The sequence below is a fragment of the Glandiceps talaboti genome, chromosome 10 (genome assembly GCF_964340395.1).
Source record: "Glandiceps talaboti chromosome 10, keGlaTala1.1, whole genome shotgun sequence".
In the NCBI taxonomy this organism is placed as follows: Eukaryota; Metazoa; Hemichordata; class Enteropneusta; family Spengelidae; genus Glandiceps; species Glandiceps talaboti.
The window spans coordinates 18,036,862-18,063,372 of NC_135558.1; the positions used below are offsets into that span (position 1 = coordinate 18,036,862).

Sequence of the window (26,511 nt, forward strand, 5' to 3'; positions counted from 1 at the left end):
CATTGTCCAATGTGGTCTGACTGACTGAGTAGTCTTCAATATTCAATACGTCTTCCATGGCTTTCATCTCAGAAAAGATGTGACTAAGTGATACATCTTTTAAGTCATACTGTACCATATTGTGATGTTTCTCCTATGAAGATAAACAAAATGAATGAAAATAGTTAAAATACACGATAAAAAAATAATTTGAAGTCTTCTTTGTAATCATATTATTACACCAGAATGCAACTCCTGGAAATAAAAGTGTGTATTCCAATAAACTTTAGGGTCTAGTGACTTAGCAAACACAGTGAAAGCTGGTCGGTGTGAGCAACCTGTAGTGTTGAGGTTTGTTGTGAACCATTTGGTTCTCCTTTTTTGCTTGAAAGTACCGAGTAGTGATTCTGAACTGATGTAAGACCCTAACAGAAACATACTGTTTAATGACAATGAGAGACTATACTGATGTTGTAAACCACAACAGCAATGAATGAACTCACTTTGAGAACAGCTCCGGAGAAGGCTCTCTCAAAGAACCTTGTAACTGGTTGTAGATTGGGCCTAGCACCTCTCACTCTGACAGTGATGGTGTAACCATCTCCAAATCGGTTCTTGAGATGTTGTATACTTCCTAGACATTTAAACCTTCCATTAACCATGATAGCTAGTCTGGTACACAGTGCTTCACACTCTTCCATACTGAAAGACAAGATTTAAAACTTTACTTTCTTGGTTTCCTAGGCACAGAGACAGCCAGTCACTCCCATTAACCCATGTGTCATGAAACTAAATGACATGCATATGTCTTCTATAACACATCACCTTTGTGTCAGGTTTGAATGAAATTGGATATTGAGATGAAATGACGATCTTACAGGCAGACAGATAGATGGACAGAGGGGTGGATGGATGGAACCCAATGTAATAGCACACTTTTAGACCCTTAGCCAGGGGAGGGGGGGGGGGGGTGCTGAAATAATAAAAATACCTAATTTAAAACTAAACTGAATTAAGTATTTACCTGTGTGATGTGAGTATCACAGATCGACCACCTTTAATAATATCTAATATCAAATCCCATAGAAATCTCCTTGAATGAGGATCCATACCAGTGGTGGGTTCATCCTGTAAATCAAATCAAATCAAAACATTATTGGCTGAGGTATAGCTGGTACTTAGAATTTTTCTGTCACTTATTAGATTCGTTGATCAACATGTCAAAATGATTAATACTAGTTACTTCAACTTTCACAAAAACGTGAAACTACTAATTGCGACAAAATTTTTGAAATCTGCAATTCCATACACTATAATAGTTGAAGAGCAAAAACTTGCAAACTTAGAGCTCTCTGACTTCAGGTCACAAGCATATGTCAAAGTGAAATTATACTGAGAGCTAGGGTAATAATATTCAATAATTAATTTTATCTATTTACCATAAAGATAACTGGTGGGTGGCCAAGTAATGCGATTGCAGTAGATAGTTTACGTTTATTTCCTCCACTATAAGTACTAGCTGGTTTATCTGCATACTGAGTTAATGCTAGTTTTTTGAGAGCCCAATTCACAACCTGTGAAATAGAATGAGAGAGTCAACATTTTCTGTACAAACGCTGCCAAGGTAACATATGCAAGTTTACGGTAATATATGCAAAACAGGATAATGTATGATAATATATCCAGAATATGGTAAAATACTCACAAAATGGTAATATATGCAAAACAGGATAATGTATGATAATATATGCAGAGTATGGTAAAATATTTGCAAAGATGGTAATATATGCAAAACACAATAATATATGATACTATATGCAGAATATGGTAAAATAATACCAAAGGTGGTAATATATGCAAAACAGGATAATGTATGATAATATATGCAGAGTATGGTAAAATATTTGGAAAGATGGTAATATATGCAAAACACAATAATATATGATACTATATGTAGAATATGGTAAAATAATACCAAAGGTGGTAATATATGCAAAACAGGATAATGTATGATAATATATGTAGAGTATGGTAAAATACTCACAAAAACAGTAATAGAGGCAGAAAAGATATAATTTTTGCAGCTTGATTAATATTTGCTGTACTTACCTGACTTTGTTCTGGAGGGGGAACACCTCTAAGTCTAGCATAAAGCAGTAAGTGTTCTCTGGCAGTCAATTCATCAAACAAAGCATCAAACTGTGGACAGTAACCTATTTCCTGGTGTACTTTATGGATGTCAGTTGAAATACTACAAACACAGAAAAATACAATTTACGGTTAAAAACACAACTTATTGTAAAATTTGTCACACTTGTTTTGAACTCACTGTAACAAATCATCTCAGTTTATAGAATTTAAGTGTTTTCCTAAATTATAAAAAATAATTTTTAACTCGATACCTTTGTACATGACAATGTTTGATATCAGTGAAGTCTAGAATTGTAGCATAAACTGTATTTGCAACGTTTGAGTGTTTGATTCCAATACCAATGCTCTGATGGCTTATAGTCACACACTGTCAATGTATACAACAGTGGCAACCGAGGTTTCGGTTAAAGATAGACATATACTAAAACTATTGTTGAGAGGTGTACACATAAACTATTGAATGGATGCTGGTTTAATTATATACGTGCACAGTAGGGTAGCATTTCTGATGATCATGACTTCCGTGATCTTAGAGAGTCCACTTTTGGGATGTCCAGAGTTTACACTATATTGATTACAGGGTGATTATATCCACACAACAGAGGCACCGCTATCACCAACTTGTGTAATCTACCACTTCGAACAACAACAGGTTTAATTTGTGTCTATCTTAGCAAACCAATAAATAGATTGCCACTGTAGTAAGTAGTACGGAATGGCATTTTTGTTTGAGTGCTATAAAACTGTATACATAATATGCTGTAGTTTTAAATCTGTGACATGTTAGGATTACAAGTGAGTTGCATTTCAGTGAAGTGTATATAAAAGTTTACCAACACATCCCTACCTGTGTCTATTTAAGTAAGCATCTCCCTTCGTTATCAGTTCATCTCCTGTCAACATCTTAAATGTAGTTGTCTTTCCAGCACCATTGACTCCAAGTAGTCCAAAACACTGTCAAATGAAACAATGTTGATATAAATATTGATTTGAAGTCTACCTATATCTTCTAGATGATGAAGTAATGCATACTATAAACTTGATTACTGAAAAGTGAAATCACAACATCAAACTACAGAATATGTCAAACTACAGCCAGACAATAAAATGCAACACTGTTGGCAAGATTTTTGTTGTGCCTGACGATACAAAATAGTGTTAGTAAGATTTATGTTGAGTCAGACAATAAAATGGGGCAATGTTGGCAAGATTTTTGCTGAGTCGGACAATAAAGTGTAGTACTAGTGGCATTAGTAAGATTTTCATTGAGCCAGATGATGTTTTAATTCAGGTTTCTTGATTTTACTTGTATAGCAAAATGTGGCAAAGGAAGAGTTTCATTGAATTATAAACTAAGACTGCCTACCTCTCCCTGAGGTATTCCTAAGCACAGTCTGTCCACTGCTAGCTGCCTCCCTAACTTCCTGGTTTTATACACCTGGAATAAATAATTTAAAGTAATACATTATTTGATTATTACCCCTGTACAAATAAATTGAAGTGTGTTAGTACAAACTGGAAACCATGACAAAGAGAGAATCAACACAAGATTGTTAAACCTGACACGATATGCAGGTGAAATTGACTTTAAAATATTCTGCTTGTATACATATCCATGCAGTATTATAGTAGAAATTACATTATTTTGGTCATTCTATTCCATAACATTTAGATATACAGTCAGGTGGTTACCTACTATATATCTTGCCTTGATATCCTATGATAAAGATTATTGATTTGAAATGTCAGATTGCATTTTGCAGGACTGTTTCACTCGTTCCTTACGCACTTCAGTATTATAGTAGACCCCATTATCTGTGAGTACCTGGTATGGTGTACTCAGGAGTACGTGCATGGATGCTCTGATGTTCTCTACAGCAGAAAACACTGCAAGCATATAAAGTGCAAGTACCTTGTAGTACCAACTCTTGTATTCACATGAAATGGGGTTAGGTTTATCTGGATAACCGTACCTAAACATTGTTATTACAACTACCCAAAATATGCAAGCACAAAAGTCTAATAAGGTACCTTCGTGAGATTGATAAGTCTTAACAGATCATTATTAGCATCTCCTCGTAGAACTCTCTGTCTTTCTCTGCTCACATCATCATCTTCATCTTCTATGGGTTTCTTATTAACCACCATTTTTCTGTAAATGTATAAGCATAAATTTGATGAATTTATTAGTCTATAAAGAAGGTTATCACAACTTTTAGTTCATATAGTTGTAATTATGAGGCTAGACTGGCTAGGCTGCTTCTTGTTATATTCTAGTTTATCTGGATGTACACATTTCAGTAAATAACTTGACAAACCAAAGAGAAATCTGGAGGAAATGTGAAATTTTGTGTCTGCCAGTGTCCATCTGCAATTACTGTAGACAGATTTTAGGGCACACTGTTATTCCACAAATGCTGTGTTCTGCAATCATGTGATGTCATTTTTAATACTCAAACCTCAAAACTGAGGGCATCTACATTAAACATCTGAATCACACCTTGGCTTGAAGAAAAACTTGTACTCATACAAGACAGTAATTGCAAAGAATATCAGTCCTTCAATTGACATGACAGCCAACATACGAGATGTAACCTCCCATTCTAGTGGTGAATGCATCTTGTCAAATTCACCTAGACAAAAGAAACAAGGAAAGCATCAACCAATGAACACCAACATAACAAACGTAACATTCAGTTTTATAATAACAGAATACCAAATGAAAATTCAATGTATTCAATTCCTAGTAACAAGGAAGGAGTGTCTAATAGTGAAAAATATCATAAAATATATCTTAAGGGAGAGTGATACAATGAACTTTCTGTTTCTTGTCATTTTAAGGCCTCCGCTTATATTTTGTAAACATCATGGACAAATTAATTAATTTTCCTATAATGTAGCATATCACACTTGCCTTTTATATTTGTTTAGTATTCTTTTAATGGCACATGTCATATTATGGTGAAAGTGTACGCCAGAAAGACAGTTGTCCGGCTTAGTTCTAAAAAAAGTTTGTTTGAACCAAGAAGGACCATATCTAAACATTACAGATCCACGGATACTGTGACAGGGCACCCCCCACATCGGACAAGTAACCCCCTTTCACATGGAACATGTCGGCTAGGGCAGAGTGACACAATGTATCTTACAGTCTACCACATATGGGTTCATCATTACTTTCTGATCTGGATGTACATTTTTTAAGCTTTTAGTACAAGAGAAACAATTCTTGGTGAAATCAATATATTAAGCAGCTGGTTTGTGAAAAACCTACCAATCTTGTAGTAGTATTCATTGAAGTAGTCATTGTAGGCGACATCCATGAGACCACGTCCAAGACAGTAGTTAGGAAATACTACAAAGATATCATTCAGGAGAGTACCTATTTCTTTCAAATCCTGTACATAGAAATGTCATAAAGGCATACATTAAAAGTTAACAGTGGTCATTTTTATTTTTAAAAGAACTCATGTCTTACCAACAGTTGTGATAACAATGACAGACAGTCAAAAGGTAATTTTTTATTTAATGTTTCCACAAAAAATTTAATTACAGTTATAACATTCTTGCTGAATTTGATTATAAAAATTCACTATGTACATTCTATTTTGTATTCGGTTAAAGTAACCTGTATTTTTTTCCAGCTTTACAAAGTAATATTCAGATACGCTTTCAGTCAATACAGGGCTGCTAGCAACGATTTCTTGTACATAGATAAAAATATCATTTTATATCTATGGAGTTGTACTATGGACTAACTTTCCCTACTATAACCAGTCTTACTGCATCTGTTGAAAAGTGTAAGATTTCTAAATTCATTCATTCATTTGTCCATCTGTCCATCCATCCATTCACTCATTTGTCATTTATTCATCCATTCATTCATTTATCGATCTATCCATTCATCCATCCATCCATTCATTCACTGAACATTATTGAAAGCGGGTAACCAGTGCAGTTGCTCAAAACCAATCTTCCCTCGGACCCTCTGAATCTTATTCTTTTACTGAATATTTGCAGCATGAACCACAGCACACAATAATGGTTTTATCAATAAATGTTTCAAAGGTGAAAAGAACTTACTTTGTCATCTGAGAATAACTGCAAGAAAAACGCAGCAATGACGGTTGTGATCCCAACAAATAAGTTGATGACAATGAGAAAGACATATGCAGTACTTGGTACTTCAAAGAAGAAGGAGGCTGGGTACATCATCGGTGTAAAAGACCACCTAATGAAATGAAAAAGACAGAATTGTATGCGACAATTAATGGTGACTCTACTATGAGCAATTGCAAGATCTGACCATGTGGACAGGGTGCCATCTAATGTATAACATGAATGATAACTGTATGTACAAGATCTGACCATGTGGACAGGGTGTCATCTAAATGTATAACATGAATGATAACTGTATGTACAAGATCTGACCATGTGGACAGGGTGCCATCTAAATGTATAGGAATTATTTTAATGAAAAGAACAATGCCCAAAATGATAATTTGATAACTATCACAATGTCTAATAGTCCTGTTTTTTTTTATTTGCTGAATACTGGTTTTAGAACACCTAGTACAGAAAGAAGAATTCTAGGTAGAGTTTTCCACATGTTACTATAAGTTACAAGATCAATTTTGTCAGTTAAACATGCTAAAAATTCTAAGAAATAAAGGGTAGATTTTTACCTACTTTCCACCCTTATAAGACAATAAAACTCAGAAGCTTCACAAGGTTTCACTAAACCCCTCAAGTTCAAAATAGTTTTGCTGACATTTATAGAACTTACTTTAGGTTACAGTCATACAGCCTTGCCAACAACTAATACTTAGACCATCAAAACTAAGATGAAAGCAATATGCGGTGCTTACCCATACAACAAGAAGAGCAGAATAACAGCTGGCAAATTGGTGGGTGATGTATATGCCCTTACATCAAACAGTAACAGTATACCAATACAGCATGTTGCAGGTACAAAGTAATTCAGCTAAACAAATAGATGAAAAGGGGATTTGATTATCGTAAAAAACGTTTACACACTTTTAAATTTCATGTTGTTGAAATATTACTTTCTGTAATTCACCCAGCAAGGCTTTAAATACATAATACCAGGCACAAGCCAAGTTACTGTCTTTGAACAAAAAATGTGGATTATACACGCTGGTCATTCTATGTCATAATAACCTGCATCTATGTCACTGGTTCAGCAGTACTTGAAATATGAGTCAAAATATTCCAAATTGCCATTATTTTTCATAAATTATACTTGAGGCCATATAACTATAATATTCCCCAACATTTTTCTTCATTCAGCTGGAAAATACTCATGACCAAAGGGTTTTGTTACTGATCACTGAGCAACTCAAAAGTTCTGATTATTACAACGTTTTGCCTGTTCAGGTTGACAGGCTTTGCCAAAACCTGTTAACCTGAACAGGTGAAATATTACTCACATGTATGATTAGAATCCTTGGGTGTGTAACAAGAATGATAATTTTCTGACTTGATGAACATATATGCACATATATACAGATGCATAGTTGGGACTACTCTAGCCATAAACAGTATCTAAACAAGACTTCATATTGGATGTCGTATGTCAACTGTCCAACAACCACACTACATCAAAAGTTGTTAACCACTACCTCAACAGTGAATTAAATATCTGTCTATTGACAAATCTGTGTTCCAAATGTTCTACAGGTACAGATATAATATATGACACAATACTTACAATATCCCATGTATAGTTGGATGCCCAATAAACCACTGGATTGACACCACTAACAAACTGTAAATGTTTTGCTTTGGAAGCCCTCTCTGATACCAGGAACACTACAAAGCTAGCTGGTACAAATGACAGTGCTACAATGATGAAGATAGCTATCACTACATCGGTGCCTTGCAGACTGAAAAACAAAATAATGTACATCTCAATTAATAACTTACTTAACATATTCAAGATTCACATTTTTGACCAAACTGACATGGAATTACTTTAGATCGAACAAAATTCTTGTATGATTTAGTCTGATGTAATTCAAGGTTTAGGCTGTGGAACAAAGTGACATGCATATGCTCTCAAATGTAAATAAATCTTTGTGCCAGGTTTGAATAAAATTAATTGTTGCATGTCAGAAATGTGACCATGCACTTTTTATACACTTGATTTGTTTTTTAAGACAATACAAATCTAAGAGAGTTGTCACGGTAATGTACTGGGATTCCCTTGAAAATCTTGGTATTCGAAACTACCATATTGCTCCCTTCGTATTATTGAGGTTCCCAAATCACAGCAAAATGAAAACACTGTTAGAACATGTTCTCACAGTTACTAAGCCTCCTAAGGCAGTGTCACTAGGGGGTGGGGGTAGAGTGAGTGGAACATAGGTGTGGTTCTAAGAATACCATGAAACAACAAACAAATATGTTGGTCAATACAATTAAACTCAAAATTCACTTAGTCTATCTTAGGTTTATACTTACATGTATTCAGTTGATAACCTTGCATCAGTTTTGTTCATTGGGTGGTTTATAACTGTAATACCATACGCTGATGGGTTACCATGGATACGTGGATCTAAATTAGCTCTTAATATAGCATTATTGAGAGCGTTTAGAAAAGTTGGCATACTATGGAACCCTTTATGGTTGTGCCAGGCCTGTAAAACAAATGATTTTTAAATTTACATTCAAATAACAAAGAAAGAATTTGGCATTTTGAGTTAGAATTAAATATTCAGTTTCCTCAGTTTTGAGAGTATAGTGCTTGTCAGCAACTCAATTTCATTTTATTTATGCGGAAATATTAGTGTAGTAACTTTAACTTAGTATTTATATTTCATAGGTGCTACTAAGTGTACAGGTAGTGATCAGTTGTTGTGTGTTATTTAGTTCTCTGTGACAATAAGTACACATCCAGTACTTAAAATAGACAGTTACTTGAAAAGGTGTACTACATGTATTTTTGTAGTTTGTGGTATGAAGACACAGCCTTTGATATGAAATGCGACATTTACATCATCTGTGACAAATGAGTATAAAAAAAGGTTGTAAATGTCTGACTATGCTGGTTTCACATTATGACAACTGACATTTATACTGTTATTTATATATCACAGGTATACTTACAATAGCTGCATTCCTAACAGCCAGCTTCCTATATATACTGGGTACAATTGTGTCATAGTCTGGTGGTACATTAGGTCTAACATTACCAACTGTTATAGCACCATATCTGAAATGTAACATATATTCAAACATTAAACTCAAAGAGTGTTTGTCTATTTTCTTGAGATCTCTTCTTAAGGGCCATGTACTTTGTTAGGATCTTTCGTCATGCATTTAATCTAAACAGGCAAGTGTGCCAGCTGAGGTTTATTTGTTGGTTAGCCAACACCTACACTCCGATTATCTACAAAATGGTTACTGTGCATGAACCCAGGTACAAACTAGTGTCATGTGATAGGTGTGCATTCTCATGTGCTGCACCCCGTCTGCTGCACCCCATCTATGGAATGCACTGCCATTGGAAATATGACAAATACCAACAGTTAACGCCTTCAAAAAGAATTTAAAAATGTGTTTATTCACCAGATCATTCTAGCTGTACAGTGCCTCTGAACTTTACATGATAGTTGAAACTGGTACTTTATAAATTCACTGACTGAATGATTGATCGATTATTGATAGTTGCACAATGTTTGCTCTTGCAGTTGAATTTCCCCAAACCCATATCAAGGTGACACGAGAGTGATGACAACTTACCTGTGAAGTTTAAATTTATCACTGGTATAGAGGATATATTCTGACAGGTTCCTACCACTCACATCTTGTAATTTATCACTACTGACTACTCTATGTATAGGAGGTTGTGGTTCACCAACGTTCTCTGGACAGACGAAACCGTGTCCATTTTTAGCACAGATGCATGGAATCTCATTGATATGAAAGGTCTCATTGTGGAATGATATGTCTGAAAACATAAACATGTGTACATGTTACGTGACAATAGCCCATTGTAGTATACCCCTGATGATACGTCATGTTACGTGACAATAGCCCATTGTAGTATACCCCTGATGATACGTCATGTTACGTGACAATAGCCCATTGTAGTACACCCCTGATGATACGTCATGATACGTGACAATAGCCCATTGTAGTATACCCTGATGATACGTCATGATACGTGACAATAGCCCATTGTAGTATACCCCTGATGATACATCAGTGACAATAGCCCATTGTAGTATACCCCTGATGATACGTCAGTGAAAATTTGGATTCACTTCCAAAAAACTTTTTCACTCTGTGAGTAGAAATTTGCATGACTAAGTATAAATCCAGAGTTCATGAATATTCATTCTCGCATGTTACATAATTAATGATATTGGCAAGATCAATTTTAATATATTAATGGTGTCCCAAATGTCTCACCATCTTTGAAAGATTCTGTGTCCCATTTTGCAGAAATGTCAAATAAACAAAACAAAAAAGATTCTTTGCTCTTCAATAAATCTTGGATGAATCAGTAAAAATGCTTCTGGACTTGTACATAACTAGTAAAAAGTCGAATATTTGCAATACATCAATAAATGATGCACATTCAAACTAACACAGTTTGTTTCATATGCAGTTTATCATTGAGGTACTGAGGAAAACACTTGTAAGAAAACATTAACTTTATACAACAGCCTTGCTTTCTTGGTAACTCTAGGTTTTGCTGTCAGAATACTTATGAAACAAAACGTAATCTGGTTCGACAAAAATCTTATCAACATTGCTACATTTTATCGCCTGGCTTGACAATTATCCCAGAGATGTTGCTAAATCTTATCTTCTGGCTTGACAAAAATCTAATTTAACATTTCTGTATTTTATCTCCTGGTAAAACAGTAATTGCAGTGCAGTTGTTACATTCTAGTCAGCTGACTACATCAAAAGTATCTGAATGAATGCGCTAACTTAACGTTTACCTTCATGTATTGTATTTGTACATCTAACTGATAATAGTATCTTACCTTCGGCGCAAAGAGAGTGTAGCAATGTTGGTTAATGTATGTCATGACAGATGATAAAATGTAGCAATGGTGGTAAGATTTTTGTCATGCCAGATTATAAATTGTAGCAATGTTGGCAAGATTTTTGTTGAGCCAGACGATAAAATGTAGCAATGAGATTTTTGTCCAGCCAGTCAAAACTTTTGTCCCAGGTTTCAGTGTAAACAGAATGTTATTATCATTACCTCCATAATCATCTTCTATATACTCCTGGTATGAGTCACCAGGGTAAGGTGCTGATGTACTAGATTCCATAGTATCATCTGGTTGATGTGTGTAAGACTCAATACACATATCATCAAAGTATCTAGTAATCAGATCAGCAGATAAAGTATAATTCAAATCTTCCACCATTTGATCCAGTACTGTCCTGTTATACGGTTCCCGTAAAATACAACTTGCTCCGATGCCGGCAGGATAGCGAAATGTAGACAGTAGTTTGGAAGGTCCGGCATCCCCATTGGGTGATTTATAATACACTGGTTTGTTTTTGTTGGCATACCTGGCTTCGTCAGTGTACGGGATGTAGTTACCTTCTGGGTATTCTAAGCTGTGGAACTGTGATGGGGAGAGAATAAGGGGAGGGTAGTCCCCGACCTGAGGTGCCAGTAGTGCTACAGACATGGCAATACATACAAATATGGCTGGTAAAATGAGTTGTGAGAACAGTCCCTTCCAGTTACGTTTGGAGTGGTGGAATCGTTTCAAGAGTAATCCACCAAACTGAGTCATTGTTAGTGGAAAGCCAGTCAAGGTATAGCTACCAGTTCCTTCCAGTATAGGTGGTGCTTGACGTTCATCATCTGTGGTAAGAAATGTACAGTAATTAGCATATTAAAGTTTACACCATCTGGTCTAAATTATAACATTTGTTGTCTCTGTTGCAGACATGAATGTACATCCCTCCCTAACCTATATGACACTACATACATACATAGGATTTCATTACTATGAACTGGAAATTTTTTTAAACTTTACTTACTTGTTATGACATTCCCTAGACACTTTTAAATATTACCAAGACAATTTTAAACTGTAAAGTTTATTTGTTACAAAACATTTCAGTTTTTTCTTTCACTACATTAGACGGTTTTCATTTTTCCCATTTTTGAGGCTCCACGTGAATTTCATTTTTTGGCAAGACAAATCCCCTTAGTCAAATTTGCAGTAAAATGCTATCATCTCTCAATCAGTTACCTTCAGAAATATTCTCAGAGTCACTCTGATCAATCAATGGATGTAATTCTCCATGTTGTCTGTTATACACTTCATCTAACGAGATATCAGAGTCCGTAGAACCCGCACCCAGTCCTTCTGCCACATCAGATAATTCCACTTCTCTTGGAGATGGCAAACTCAGTCCACTTGGAGTTGATGAACTCGGATTGGTTAAGGGTGAATTCTGACCTCTTGGTGATGAACTTTCACTGCTCATTGGTGAGGTTGGCAAACCTTGACTTCTTGGTGCAGAACTCTGGCCTCTTAGAGGGGAACTTTGACTTCGCTGTGGTGAACCACTGAATGGGGACGAAAATGGTAGAAGATTGCGGAGGGGTGATGATGCGCGGGTTGACTGTGGTGATGTCATGGGTGACATGTCCATTTCTGACGGCAATGCATTGAACGGTTCCTCTGGTTTGTTCTCTTTCTCATCAGCATCTACAAATAAATTATGATAATTGTAAATGTCAACTTATGATTCCCAATAAAATATCACAGAAATCTTTTCAAAATCTGGAAATTCAGATTTCTAGTAATATAAAACAGAAATCAACTGACAACTAACTACATGGGTGTGAAAAGATGTTCTATAGAATTGTGTTATGTTCTCCTCACCTGTATTTACATTTGATGACTGTGCAACTTTAAGGAAAACTTCCTCTAACGATGTATCCATGATACCATAACTTGAAACACCTAGATCATCAAGATTTTCATTGAGATCGTCAAATAACTTCTCAAAGCATCCCTTCTTTGCAGCTTCGCTAGGCAGCATGTATGCGAGTTCATGGTGATGCTCTGATACTAGTGTAGTACCAGGGATGTGTTTCTGTAAGAAGTCTGTCAGTTTTTGTTCTGATGAGCTACTATTTGGTGATGTTGTTGTTGTTGTTGGTGGTGGTGGTACTGGACTTCCACCTCCACATGCCATGTCCTGTCTGCCTGCCTCACCACTGTCTGGACTGTCATCTGGGTTAGGATCACTAAAGTCTGTGCAAAGTCAAAGATAAACAGCAGTGAAATTATGAGGTACTACATGTAGAACAAATACCATCATATGATACTAGAGACTCTGTCAAAAATATTTGTAGTAAAAGTGGGTAAAAAAAGATAAAATCTACTTTGTAGTTCTTCTTCTGTTTTTCTACCAGAGTATACCACAAGAATTATGGTACAGTACAACTACAACATTTTTATATATATATGCAAGTTGTTACAGATTTCCTCAACTGATACTAGAGTTCCCAAATCTTGGCAAAGGAGATTAGTTTTTTTTTCAAGTTATCTCAAATGAAATATGGTGCAAGGAATAGACATATAATATGCAAATTGTATCAGACTTCCTCATAATCATATGCTACCAGGGATTCCCAAACTTTAGTAAAAACACAGACAACAATAGGGAGAGATTCTTCTGTTTTGTCCCGGATTTAAAAAAATTACACTGTTCTAATGGACATGACTTAGATAAAAGCCATTGTTTGTTTATTGACTTCATCTTGTCTTTTCCTCCTCTTAACTCACTCTAAGCCTATATTTCAATTACTGACTAAAGAATACACAATTTTTTGGAAAGGATTTTTCATTGTCTATCTACAGCACTATCTTCTCACAAAACAAAGGAACACACTTTATTTGACACTAGATGGCATAGTTCATGTTGTATATGTCCTTTCAACCCGTCAACTAGACATTGCGAAAGAGGTAACCTGAGGTCTTACATCATCTATAGAAGACACTTTATCAACAACAGGAACTAGGTCTTAGTTATTTTAACGCTAATGATATTTACTCACCAACAAGGTTCTCCATACTCATATTCACACTAATACCACTGTCGCCACTAGCTTTCTTTGCTAAAGTCAGTTTATAACCTTCACCATAGGTACTCTTCAAGAAGAGAGAGGAACCACAACACTTCAACTGTCCATTAGCAATGATTGCTATCCTGTCTCCTAGCATATCAGCTTCATCCATGTGATGGGTTGACAGTATGATGGTACGACCTAAGACACAGGTGGAACAAAATGTTACCCAATCAGCGCATGGACGTAGCATGAAACAGTCTGTATGTACCTAACACAGCAGAATGACAAGTCAACGTGAACACCGTCAAAGTGTAGCTATCACAGTGGACTGATAAGTCACAGGTCGTGGGGTTCATTGGAACAACCACAACTTATCGAGGGTCCTGAGTTAGTGAGGTGCTCATTATACATTTAGCATCACACAATGAAAATGAAACAGAACTAAAAACCATGTATTCATAACAAAAAGTTCATGCTTGTCTGAATAATGTATGGGCTCTCAGATACTTTACTAATCAAAGGTACTTACCTCTCTTGTACTTCAGTAAGAGATCCCAGATGGCTCTTCTAGCATATGGATCAACCCCTGCAGTTGGTTCATCTAGGATTACAGTACGTGATCCGCCAACAAAAGCAATGGCTACTGATAATTTACGCTGCATTCCACCAGACAGGGTTTCAACTTTACTGTTTCTCTTATTCAGCAATCCAATATCCTTGATGAGTCTACAACAAAATGAAATATACATTTGATTATACCAGTGATGGAGGTTAGTTGATATGTTAATTACAGTATTGCAGGTTACAGTTCACAGACTCTGTTTGATACAACCACACAGAAACCAATAGAAACTGTACATTCTACACTTTAAGATAGCAAAATCAATTTCTTGCTAAATTTCATCTGAATGAAATCAACCATTTAAACGTACTGCAACTAGATGCACACATGCAGGTATCAATGGGGGGGGGGGGGGGGGGTGATTTGATTATAACAGCAATTAGATTAGATTTGCCAAGCTAAGACAGATGCGAACTCAAACATTATTGTAACATTTCACCAATTAATAGTTTATCACAACTACAAGCATAGATATTAAAAGGAAGGGATACATTGTGAATTCAATTCACTATGTTTATTTAAAGAAATGGATGTTAAAATGAGATAAAATGTGTTGAGTTTCAGTCACTTCTACGTATCAGTACAGAGATTGCATCGATCTGAACTTAGGCAGAAATGATATACAGGAAATCGATCTGAACTTAGGCAGAAGTGATATACAGGAACTACCATTAAACATACTATCAACTGCTTGTATGGTTAGTATGTTACACAGTTACATTAACAATAGAAACAGTTGATAACATGTAATGGAAGTTTGCTACTGAGGCTCATACATCACTTTCACCTAAGTTTAGATTGATGCCAGTTATATACAGATAAGTGAAAGTGAAAGTGAATGAAACCAATGTATTTTAACATCCAAGTTTTGTACTTTACATAATGAATTTCATCACAAGGTATCCTTTCCATTTTAATATTCCAAATGACTCTATTCTCAATTATGACTTACACGTCCATTTCTTTGGTGATATCTGTTGATGCTGTTTCTTTCAGGCTGGCATAGAACCAAATATGTTCTTCCACAGTCAATCTGAAAATGAAATCACAATAGTATTTAGAATACTCTTTTTGTCTGTACCATGAGATATGATAAAATATGTGTTTTTGTTGTTTTAAAGTTACTTTTCTAACATTCCATATACCTAATATTGTCTAATCTGTAAGATGGTTGATTACTTGGTTCTGTCTGATTTGTAAAATGGTCAATTATCTGGTTCTGTCTGAGTTGTAAGATGGTCAATTATATGGTTCTGTCTGAGTTGTAAGATGGTCAATTATATGGTTCTCTCTGATTTGTAAGATGGTCAATTATATGGTTCTGTCTGAGTTGCAAGATGGTCAATTATATGGTCCTGTCTGATTTGTAAAATGGTCAATTATATGGTTGTCTGATTTGTAAAATGGTCAATTCTATGGTTCTGTCTGATTTGTAAGATGGTCAATTATATGGTTCTGTCTGATTTGTAAGATAGTCAATTATATGGTTGTCTGATTTGTGAGAATGATGGCTGATTACTTGGTTCTGTCTGATTTGTAAGATGGCTGATTACTTGGTTCTGTCTGATTTGCAAGGTGGAAGATTACTTGGTTGTCTGATTTGCAAGATGGCTGACAACTTGGTCCTGTTTGATTTGAAAGATGGCTGATTACTTGGTTCTGTCTGATTTGTAAAATGGCCAATAACTTACTTATCAAATAGGGCATTATGCTGAGGACACATTCCAAGACTCTGTCTGATTTGTAACATGTCTGTCCTGATATCATGTCCATATACAACCGCTGTACCAGAGGTAGGAGGAATCAAACCAGTCAGAATGGACCTAGAAGAGAACAAGATAGATTTGAAATTCACAGTATCAGCTTTTGTATTGTATAAAGTTGTGTACTGTTTATCAGTTAAATGTGCAATTATATTGTTACAAATAAGAAACTGATGACATAACACAGCCTTGCACTTTTGTAGTGTATGGAGAATTTAGTGCACTAACCATACTGTCATATGGTTCTGTTACAGTATACCTGAATTGTAGCTGTTAAGACCTTTAGGCAATTTTTTGAAGTTTACAAGTTACCACAGGTTGAATATACAAAGGCACTGTTGAGGGGTTACCCATGAGGTACTAAGGTACTGTCCAGAGACACTATTGTCCAGAGGTACTGTCGTCCTCGGCTTTTGTTCAGTAAACTTCCCGGCCCAGATCTGAGGTCTTACGACAAGACTATTGTATACTTTGTGGTCTACCGGTAGATCATGAGCACGACGACAACTCTTATTGAATACAGCTCTTTTTGAAGAAGCTTACAAGCTATTGAACATAACATCTGTGAACCTGATCACATGATTTCATGTTGAGATAGACACCATAAAGATAACACACAAACATCACTTACACTGTGTGGGCCCTTTACTTAGTTAATGATATAAACAGTAACAGCATGCACACTACTACAATTACAATAGACATGATGTATAATTTCTTGAAGTTCAAACAAAATCCATGGTCAGCAGCCAACTGAAACGTATCTTTCATGCTGTTACTGTTACTGTTACTGTTTATATCATTAACTAAATCAAGAGTTGACACTGTGTAAGTAATGTTTGTATGTTCTCTTTATGGTGTCTATTAAACCTTGTGATCAGGCTGATTGATCTTGATAGCTTGTATAACAGCCTGGACAGGTCTCCGAAAAGAACCCACACTTTGCCATTATATAAGTACCATTACTTTCCCCTGATTTTTTTTTTATATTACTGGCAATGGTATAATTATATTATTCCCTAATATTTTTCTTCACTCAGCCAGAAAATACTCGTGTCCTAAGGGTTATCACTACTCATCTAGCGATTCATAGTTACAAAGGCCCCTTAGGTCACTCGTATTTTCCTTGGCTGAATGAAGAACACTATTGGTGAATAATATCCAATTATATCTGTGGCACATACTATATGTTAATAAACCACATAATCTTCATACTTACATTGTGGTGGTCTTTCCAGCACCATTGTGACCAAGAAATGACGTTATCTGGCCTTCATAAAAGTTCAGACTCAACTTATTCACAGCAAGTTTAGTACTGTTCTTGTACACCTTAAAAAGACACAGAAGGTATCAATCTAACGGTATAAATCAATGCACATAGGGTACAATTACACTGCATGAATATCAAAAGATCTTAAAATCTCCCAAACTTTGTCACATGAAACTTTGTTCTTGATCCTTACGATAAAATAAAAGAAATTTTGGGTCTATTTTCTTATTTTCAAAGGAAATCGATAACATTTTATTTTCCCCTCCACTTAACATAGTATTTTATCATATTGACACCCTGATTTCCACTCCTCACATTTACACACACACATTACTATAGGTGTATGTGAGAATAATTCAACCTCCTTTTTCTATTGCTATTTTGATGTAATAGCGTCAGGTAAAATGTTATTATTACAGGAACTAAGAATTGATTATAATTGGATAAATAGTTTGACATCATACCTAAAATTCTTGCTAAAAGACGGGCTATAAATTGTCTGACAATTTCTTTGTAATAATAGAATATTTCTGTCAAGGAAAACTAATTTTAAACTTGACATTGTCAAATTCAAAACTGTTATAATCTTGACACTAAATGCCACTATCATCTCATATACTACTTACTTTATACAGTCTATCTATGCACACTCCCATCGGTAGATGGATTGGTTCTTCTTCAATATACTTGCCTTCTTCATCTAAGAAATCAAAACACAGTGGAGGCATGATTTCATAGATACATATCAAACACACACACACACACACACACACACACACACACACACACACACACACACACACACACACATACATACACACACATACACACACTCACACACGTATATCCTTCCATCCTTTCACATCCGTCCATCTGTCTGTCCATCCGTCTGTTCATCCATTCACATCCATCCATTCACATCCATCCATCCATCCGTCCATTCATCCACCCATCCATCCATCCATCCATTTAAATCCGCCCACCCGTCTGTCCATCCATCCATTAACATCCATCCAGCCATCCATTCACCTACCCATCCATCCATCCATCCATCCAGCCAGCCAGCCATCAATTCACCCACCCATCCATCCATCCACACTGTGATGCCGCACCATGTACCGTATCAATCCTACCAAGTGAAGTACCAACCCACACTGTGATGCAGCACCATGTACCGTACCAACCCTAACTGAGTGTGATACCAACCCACCTTGTGATGCAGCTGCCATAGCACAGGCCTGGTCTTCTTCCATCACAGACAACGGTGTGTATGTATTACGTCTAAAACAAGACATAACTGACATCTGTGTACTTTCTGTAGTACCATGACCAAACCAGTAAGACTTCTGAAATGGGAAGTACCATGGTCTTGGCAAACCATAGGATCCTACAAAATAGAAATAAAAACACAACTCTATTAAAGCTAATAGTGTCACTATGTATGTATGTGCTGAATATCTAATGCTGACTGCTCCATGCATACTCATCTTTGCCGGCACCCACTTGCCAGTAGCACTACACACCATGTAAACCATTAATTAAACAAAACATGTTAAATTTCCTTACCTGGATGTACAGCTTCAATATACCAAGTGAGTACTCCATACAGTATAGCATCTCCAATCATTATAAGTACAATATGCATTAAATTGAAATCATCTTGTTCTAGTGGACTCTGACCAAAGTTAGACCACTGTAAACCAACACCTTCCTCTTCATACAATGCAAAGTACTTGGCACCAAGACCAAAGGCAGTTGTAGATAGCATAGACTGCAAAATAAATGTACAGTCATGTACTGTTAGAATCAATTTTTTGACAAGGTAGTTCTTGATCTCTTACACTGCCAATAGATAATATGAGCTGGAGGTCTGGTGAGTATCCCAGATATTCCCATAAAACACACATTGTCATGATTGGTGTACTGATCAGAAGTGTTATCACAAAGATGATGATAAGTCAAATATTCTCTGCATGTCATATCTCTATATATCACGTATCACCAGTTTGAGGAGGCAGAAGATGAGGCGGTGGTGGTTTTGGTGGTGTGGCAGTGGCAGTGGTGGTGGGGTGATGGTGGTGATATGGCAGTGGTGTTGGTGGTGGGAGTGGTGATGATGGTGTGGCAGTGGTGGTGGTGGTTGTGGGGCAGTGGCAGTAGTGGTAATATTAGTAGTGGTAGTGGTGGTGGTGTCAATGGTGGTGGTGGTGGTGGTGGTGGTGGTGGTGGTGGTGGTGGTGGTGGTGGTGTCATGGGTGGTGATGGGGCTGATATAGGGTAGGATGGGTTGTCAACCTAAGCATACAGTTTTTTACTTCCTCAGCTCACACAACAATTTAACATACTGGATACTTACAGCAATACTTTTACTGGTGACTGGTATACTTTCACCTGCTACTTCTTCTCTCAATGCTATATACAGGTATGGTACATAGCTAATGAAGTACAAAATACCAGCACTGGCGGCAGCTAACTTAGCCTTGGAGAACAGCACACTTACCATAAAGCTAAGTCAAAAATACATGAAGATGGTCATTACTGTTTTAAGACTAATTTAGAAAGTGAAATACTTATTTGAAAATCAACTTGTGTAATGCAAATTTTACGTTAAAATTTAAGTTAGTAATTGACAAATTGTTACCAATACCGTTGCTATAGTTATCATGTAAGTTTTATTTGTTGACAGTCTTGTACAATCTATAATATTAATCAAGACGCAAGTAATAATTTGTGATTGTAACAACTTTCTGACTCTCTGAGTAGAAAGATTTAATGTTTAACCCTTTCTGTTACTGTAACTCTATGTAATTCCATAATAAAGAGTTTCAAGCGTTACTTTGAACCCAGAGTCCAAAACATTTCCAACATGTCAAATTAAGAGAAACAACTGCAAACTTTACGACTTTATTTTCTGAATATTGTGTATTCATATACTGAACAGTGATGAAATGATACAGAAACGGGGGTACCACAAAGGAATCTGTTGTCATTTTACAACTAACAAATCGCACGAGAAGTGTGTTCAAATCTAGATACAGATCACACTTTAACTACTGAATTCATTTTCCTTCCATCTGGTAGACGTCTTAGATGCCCAGTTTGCAAGAGAATGCTTTCATTCCATCCGCTGTGCTGCTTTTAAAGTAAACAAACCATTTTAGTTTCTCTTGTTGTAGTGCGAATTGTTTTTTTGATGTCGTGTAACCTTTTATCTTGTTTTGTGTTAGCTTTGAACTTTGACTTTTCCTTGATGTGTAGATGTTATGTCCACCAAACCGAATTGCCCATCTGGGATAAATAAAGTTATTGAATTGAACTGAATTGAAACTTACCAAAACATAATTGTAGCAATGCCAAATATGGAGAGAAATATCCATACAATGACTGGATCACTGTATGTTAGCATTTCACCATATTTCAGAATGAATACAAGTGATGCTACTGTGATTGACATTTCAGCGAAACTGGTTATAAACCAAGCTATCCAATGAACAGCATTACTCAATCCCATCATCTTCATCACCTAGCAACAGTAACACATGACAACATCAGGGAAGGGAACGAGAAATTGATATAGACATGAATCATGTAGTTTCATTAATGAAATAAAATATGAAAATCTCCATCACCTAGCAACAGTAACACATGACAACAACAGGTGATGAAATGACAAATTAGTATAACCTAGTTTTATGATTGAAATAAAATATCTAAATCTTGTCACCTAGCAACAGACCTCAAAAAATGACCAGGAGATGAAGCAATAAACTAGTGTAGTTTGGTGATTCTACAAATCTAAAGTTCTGATGTCTTCTACAGTAATCTATCTAGAAAGTAAAGTATCAGGTTTTCTTAAGTAAAACAAGGCACTTACATATTGTGCTGCAAGTTCAAAGCACAGGGATGTGTAATTTTGATTTGATGGACATTTTCTCATTAATATATTTAAAGCTAAAAATGATACAATGTGGGTAAAAATGTTCAAATGTTTCATATAGCATGGTGTGGACATTTGAAGCAACTTCAGTCATATTTATATCTAGGAAACCACACACTACAAGTCCCTGTGGTTTGAAGTCTGTTACAATCATATTTCAAATCATCTTATAGTTCAAAGATTTCCATAACTATTGAATGTATATATGACAATACATACCTCTTTCAGCCTTTGTTCCTTCTCATACACCACACTTTGTGTTAACATGGCAACATAATACACCCAGGATATTATCATTACGATTGGAAACATATGCTCAATGACAAACAGAAAACTGTAAGAAAACACATAGTATTTCAGTATGACGGCATGGGAAACATCCCTGATAATATATATACTCATTCAACAGTGTTTTTCACTCCCAATCTGCTACTGCGCCCTCTAGTGGCAACATGTGAACAAGGCTACAGGTTGTAGTCGAAAGCTTTCATGAATGCTTTCGTAGTTGCAGTTATGTGAAAGTGGTTTAAAGATTCCTAAGATTTTCTGACAATAGAGCTAGTCAGAACACAAGACTGTTGTCTCTATAGTAACCAATATAGTCTAGAGACTAGCCATTGGGTTTGAATCTCCAGATCTCTTACCCACTGATAGCTTCTAGACTAATAATCAGTATGCACTCTCAAGTCAAATTAACAACTTCAAATTGAAGCTTGAGGCCACTTTTCATGTGCATCACCACATTTTGAAAGGTAAGAATAATGTTCTGTGAAAACTGCGGTAAAAAAAAAATACTGCAGCAATATGTACTCCAATATCACATTTTGTTGGCTTTCACCTCACTTTGTTTAGTTTTCACTGCAGTTGTGCAACCACTATACAAACATATGGAGTCATCTGAACACAATACCACTCAGTGACACTGGTAGAGAACATCATCTCAGTTACCTACTTTTACATGTAACTTGTAATAACTGTTTTCACTACACTCACCTATCCTTTATAAAACAAGGATATGGGAATTCCTGAACATAACTTCCAGGTTCCACCACAGTTCTCTTCACTCTCTTATCAATAATGGCCCTCTCTATGATGTCTTGTACCATGACAAAGGCAAACTGATAATACGTAATGAAATGGTGGTTGTGGTTATGTCCAGGCACCCAGTATTTTGATCGTACCATGTTGGTATTCCCTGTAAAGCTACTGTTTTGACGAATTTTATATACCACATGGAGTGGAAGGTTGCCATTTTCATCCACTTCAAATACCAGACCTGCAAAACAGAAGAAAGAAAAAAAATGTAGTATGCAAATTGTACTTATTAATATGCAAGTGTTTTATCAATTTACATGTAGTGGAAAGTTGCCATGTTTTTATCCACTTTAAATCACAGCCTGCAAGTCAATTGGAAGTACGAATATATTATGCAAATTATACTTATTAGTATGCAAGAGTTATATCAATTACATGTAGTGGAAGGTTGCCATCTTTATCCACTTCAAATACAAGGTGTGTAAATGGTATGTTAGTTTTTCTATAACGCCTCCCACCCTGTGCTCAAAGTGCTTACAATTATTACCCCTGGCTCGGATCTATATCGGCACAAATGCCCGTTATACTTCTGGGGAGCATACAATCCATTGCAGCTTTATCAATGCATTTCTAAGAATGTAATTACATTGGATTGAAGAATTTCACATATACAATCACCAGGGAATATTAATTCAAATACAAGGCCAGTCTACCTTGTAGTTTAGAGTTACAGTCTTTTTGACCAAAAGGCCACTTTAAAAACCTAATTTGCATATGAACAAACTAACCACAAAAGTTCCCTCCACATAATCATAATCTGTATTTCTTCTATAGCGCATTACATTTAAAAAATCTCAATGCACTTCACAGACCATTTAAAGAAAAAAAGATGGGAAGAGAGACAGGAGAAAAAGGGATGGAAAAACCCAAGTGGGAGTAACTATACCAATGGGAAAATTACTACGAGGCAGTATTAAAGTGATTGCAGGAAAGCTAGTTACTAAGATGCACACAGAGAATGGTAGATGAACTGGGAGAAAATAGTGGAACTCCAAGCAACATATCACAAATAAACGTTCAATCATTCTGTGTGAGCCCCCCCCCCCCCACCCCCATCATTTTCTGTGTCCATGAGGTGCATGTACACTTCATTCACATGTATATCCATGCAAGAGTATTGAATTCTCTGCTGTTTGATATAGCTAAAGGGTCTTCACAAAGTCTGGATGACATTCTCTACTAGTATTAGATGCAACTGCAGTTGAATAGCTAAAAGGTCTTAACAAAGTCCAGATGTCGTTAAAGTAACATGATTCACAGTTGATTTCTAACACTTACTTGCAAAGACAGTGACATTGTCTGCGTAGGCTTTCTTCAGTGTATAATCTACCAGTTCAGTCTCATTACGGAAGGGTTTAAAGATGTCAGCTGACGTCTTAGTTGACATCAATTCAATCCAAGCACACGCTGCATTATCTATGGTGTCTAGTTTATCTAGCATCAATGCGATATCTGGAATGGTGCCGTTTTCTATAAAATCTTCCACTGGTTCACCAACAGTCTGGTTTGTCAGCAGCTCTGGATGCTCTTTAAATTCAAGTGTCATCTAAAAGGGAAAAGGAAAGAAACATGACAGTTTTGGAGAGAGAATAAAATTCTTTTGATAAAATCAGAAATCATTTCCAGATGCTCTTGAATTCAAGTGTCATCTAAGGAAGAAAGGAAACTTTTAAGAAACATGACATTTTTGGAGAAAAAAAATTGTTTGACATTCGTACCACTATTTTTTTTATACATCATACAAATGAAATGTTCTTTGTGCCAAAAGGCATATAACTGACAGATTCTGAAATATCTTTCATTTATTTTTCTATGCCATAAAGTATTTTTATCTCTAGCTTTTACAGTTCACTTGTTTTTATCTTTTCAGTAATTTGTTCAATTGTTGATTTCTTTCCAATATTTAATTTTTAAATTTTATTCACCTCTTTTAATGGGTGCACGTGGAAAGCCAATTTCCAATTTGCATTTTATTCAAATGACAATTATTAAAATGATAAACTCATATATTCTACAGAAACCGAGACTTTGAGAGAAAAATTGAAAATAACTGATAGCAGACAGCCCATACTCAGCAATAGTATAGCATGCTGCAAAAAATCTTCAATGACGAATTAATTAAATGAAGATATATCTGAATAGAGTAGGCATTGAACACACCTGCTCCTACCAACATATCTATAGAATCATGTTTCCTTGGGGTTCAGAATCCATGAATGCATACACTCCTAACACTTATCTCCTCACTTCATTGAAATATTTCTACTCACCTGTCTTAGCCATTGGTATGATTCTATTGTCGTATTCTTCTTGAAGTGTTCTCTGATTTCCGATGATATATTCAACCATGTCTCAGCAAAAAATGTAATGTTTTGTACCAAGCGAAGCATTCCACTTGCCTGTGAAAACAAATGATGTGTGGTCAGTTTTCAGGTGGTTGGATTCCTGGATCTTTACAGAGGCAGTGTCTATGACTGAGGCCTCATTTTTGGTTAAACTCAATGACGTGCAAATCACAAATTTTTATGTCAGAGCAAATCTGCACTATCACAGCTGAAGGGTCACCGAAAGACTGTGCGTATCCCATACATATTTTATATTTTCCCAAAACAATTTAGACATCGTCGCAAACCATGGCCTGTTTTACGGCAACGTTCTTAACAAGCCTCCCACTGGTTAATTTCGAAATGTAGTGGTAGAAATAATAACTCTGGTTTGCGAGAATGAATTTAGATAGATAAGAAACATTCTTCCCACAGACCACTCACTACAAATATAAACAATATCTTCCAACTCCAACAGATTTTGACCCATAAAAATTTTGATGATAGCAAGAATTTCAGTCTCCTTGCATGGTTCCCTGTGGTGATGTGTGTGCACATACAGTACCTGCTTGTTAGCAGGAGTGTGGTGTTGTTCATATTTGTACAGTAATGAGTGGTCTGTGGGAAGCCTGTTTCTTATCTATCTAAATTGTTCTTGGGATAAAATGTGTATGATACCCACAGTCTTTCGGCAACCCTTCAATATTTCTGCTGTAACACAGCATGATAAAGTTTGCATAAAGAGGCTCGGTAACACTTTGGTTAAACTGCCATTTATCTTAAACCCACACTAGCTGCAACTGGAATGTTTTTAAACTGTTTAGTTAGATATAATGATTTATCATAATATTCTACACCCTGAATAGTATTGAATCACCTGTGGGTAAACATATTTGTGTAGCTGCAGTACACATGACATGGTGTAACATATCCAACCAAATACATTTTTGGGTCCGCACCCAAAAATCAGTGATCCAAATTAATCAGTTTCAATTCAGTACTGTATCATTTATGGATAAATTCAACCTCTAATTAACATGTACAATGTCTAAATATTGCCATTTTCAGTTTTCAGTGAAAAAATTGTTAATTGCGTAATCAAAAAATAATAACCCAGTTGCAGCTAGTGTGGGTTTAAATCTTTGGTTTCTCTGTAACAACGTCATAATGCCAATGTTTATAACGAGCTGAATACCTAGCGTGGGATCTACACAGTTGCTACAGACATGTTTATATAATGCTATATACTGTACACAACTCTAATAAGTGCAATGACTAATTT

General features: G+C 35.9%; 1 protein-coding gene across 1 annotated transcript in view; it reads right to left on the minus strand.

The window, feature by feature from the left end:
• Nucleotides 1-26,511, minus strand: part of LOC144441403 (ATP-binding cassette sub-family A member 2-like) — an 81,233-nt gene that overhangs the window by 6,956 nt on the left and 47,766 nt on the right. Inside the window, exons 11-43 of the mRNA XM_078130972.1 lie at nt 25,176-25,304; nt 24,184-24,451; nt 22,804-23,086; nt 22,030-22,144; nt 21,206-21,396; nt 20,230-20,380; nt 19,440-19,644; nt 19,084-19,260; nt 18,500-18,573; nt 17,823-17,932; nt 16,532-16,663; nt 15,793-15,873; nt 14,748-14,944; nt 14,207-14,416; nt 13,026-13,400; nt 12,387-12,848; nt 11,375-11,992; nt 9,895-10,102; nt 9,259-9,364; nt 8,614-8,789; nt 7,862-8,036; nt 6,999-7,114; nt 6,214-6,361; nt 5,405-5,528; nt 4,631-4,763; nt 4,162-4,282; nt 3,497-3,568; nt 2,978-3,084; nt 2,089-2,230; nt 1,419-1,553; nt 1,004-1,107; nt 483-681; nt 2-133 (exon numbers count right to left, since the gene is read on the minus strand). Coding sequence (XP_077987098.1) covers nt 2-133; nt 483-681; nt 1,004-1,107; nt 1,419-1,553; nt 2,089-2,230; nt 2,978-3,084; nt 3,497-3,568; nt 4,162-4,282; nt 4,631-4,763; nt 5,405-5,528; nt 6,214-6,361; nt 6,999-7,114; nt 7,862-8,036; nt 8,614-8,789; nt 9,259-9,364; nt 9,895-10,102; nt 11,375-11,992; nt 12,387-12,848; nt 13,026-13,400; nt 14,207-14,416; nt 14,748-14,944; nt 15,793-15,873; nt 16,532-16,663; nt 17,823-17,932; nt 18,500-18,573; nt 19,084-19,260; nt 19,440-19,644; nt 20,230-20,380; nt 21,206-21,396; nt 22,030-22,144; nt 22,804-23,086; nt 24,184-24,451; nt 25,176-25,304 — 5,976 coding nt within the window. The remainder of the gene's footprint in view (nt 1; nt 134-482; nt 682-1,003; nt 1,108-1,418; nt 1,554-2,088; nt 2,231-2,977; nt 3,085-3,496; nt 3,569-4,161; nt 4,283-4,630; nt 4,764-5,404; nt 5,529-6,213; nt 6,362-6,998; nt 7,115-7,861; nt 8,037-8,613; nt 8,790-9,258; nt 9,365-9,894; nt 10,103-11,374; nt 11,993-12,386; nt 12,849-13,025; nt 13,401-14,206; nt 14,417-14,747; nt 14,945-15,792; nt 15,874-16,531; nt 16,664-17,822; nt 17,933-18,499; nt 18,574-19,083; nt 19,261-19,439; nt 19,645-20,229; nt 20,381-21,205; nt 21,397-22,029; nt 22,145-22,803; nt 23,087-24,183; nt 24,452-25,175; nt 25,305-26,511) is intronic.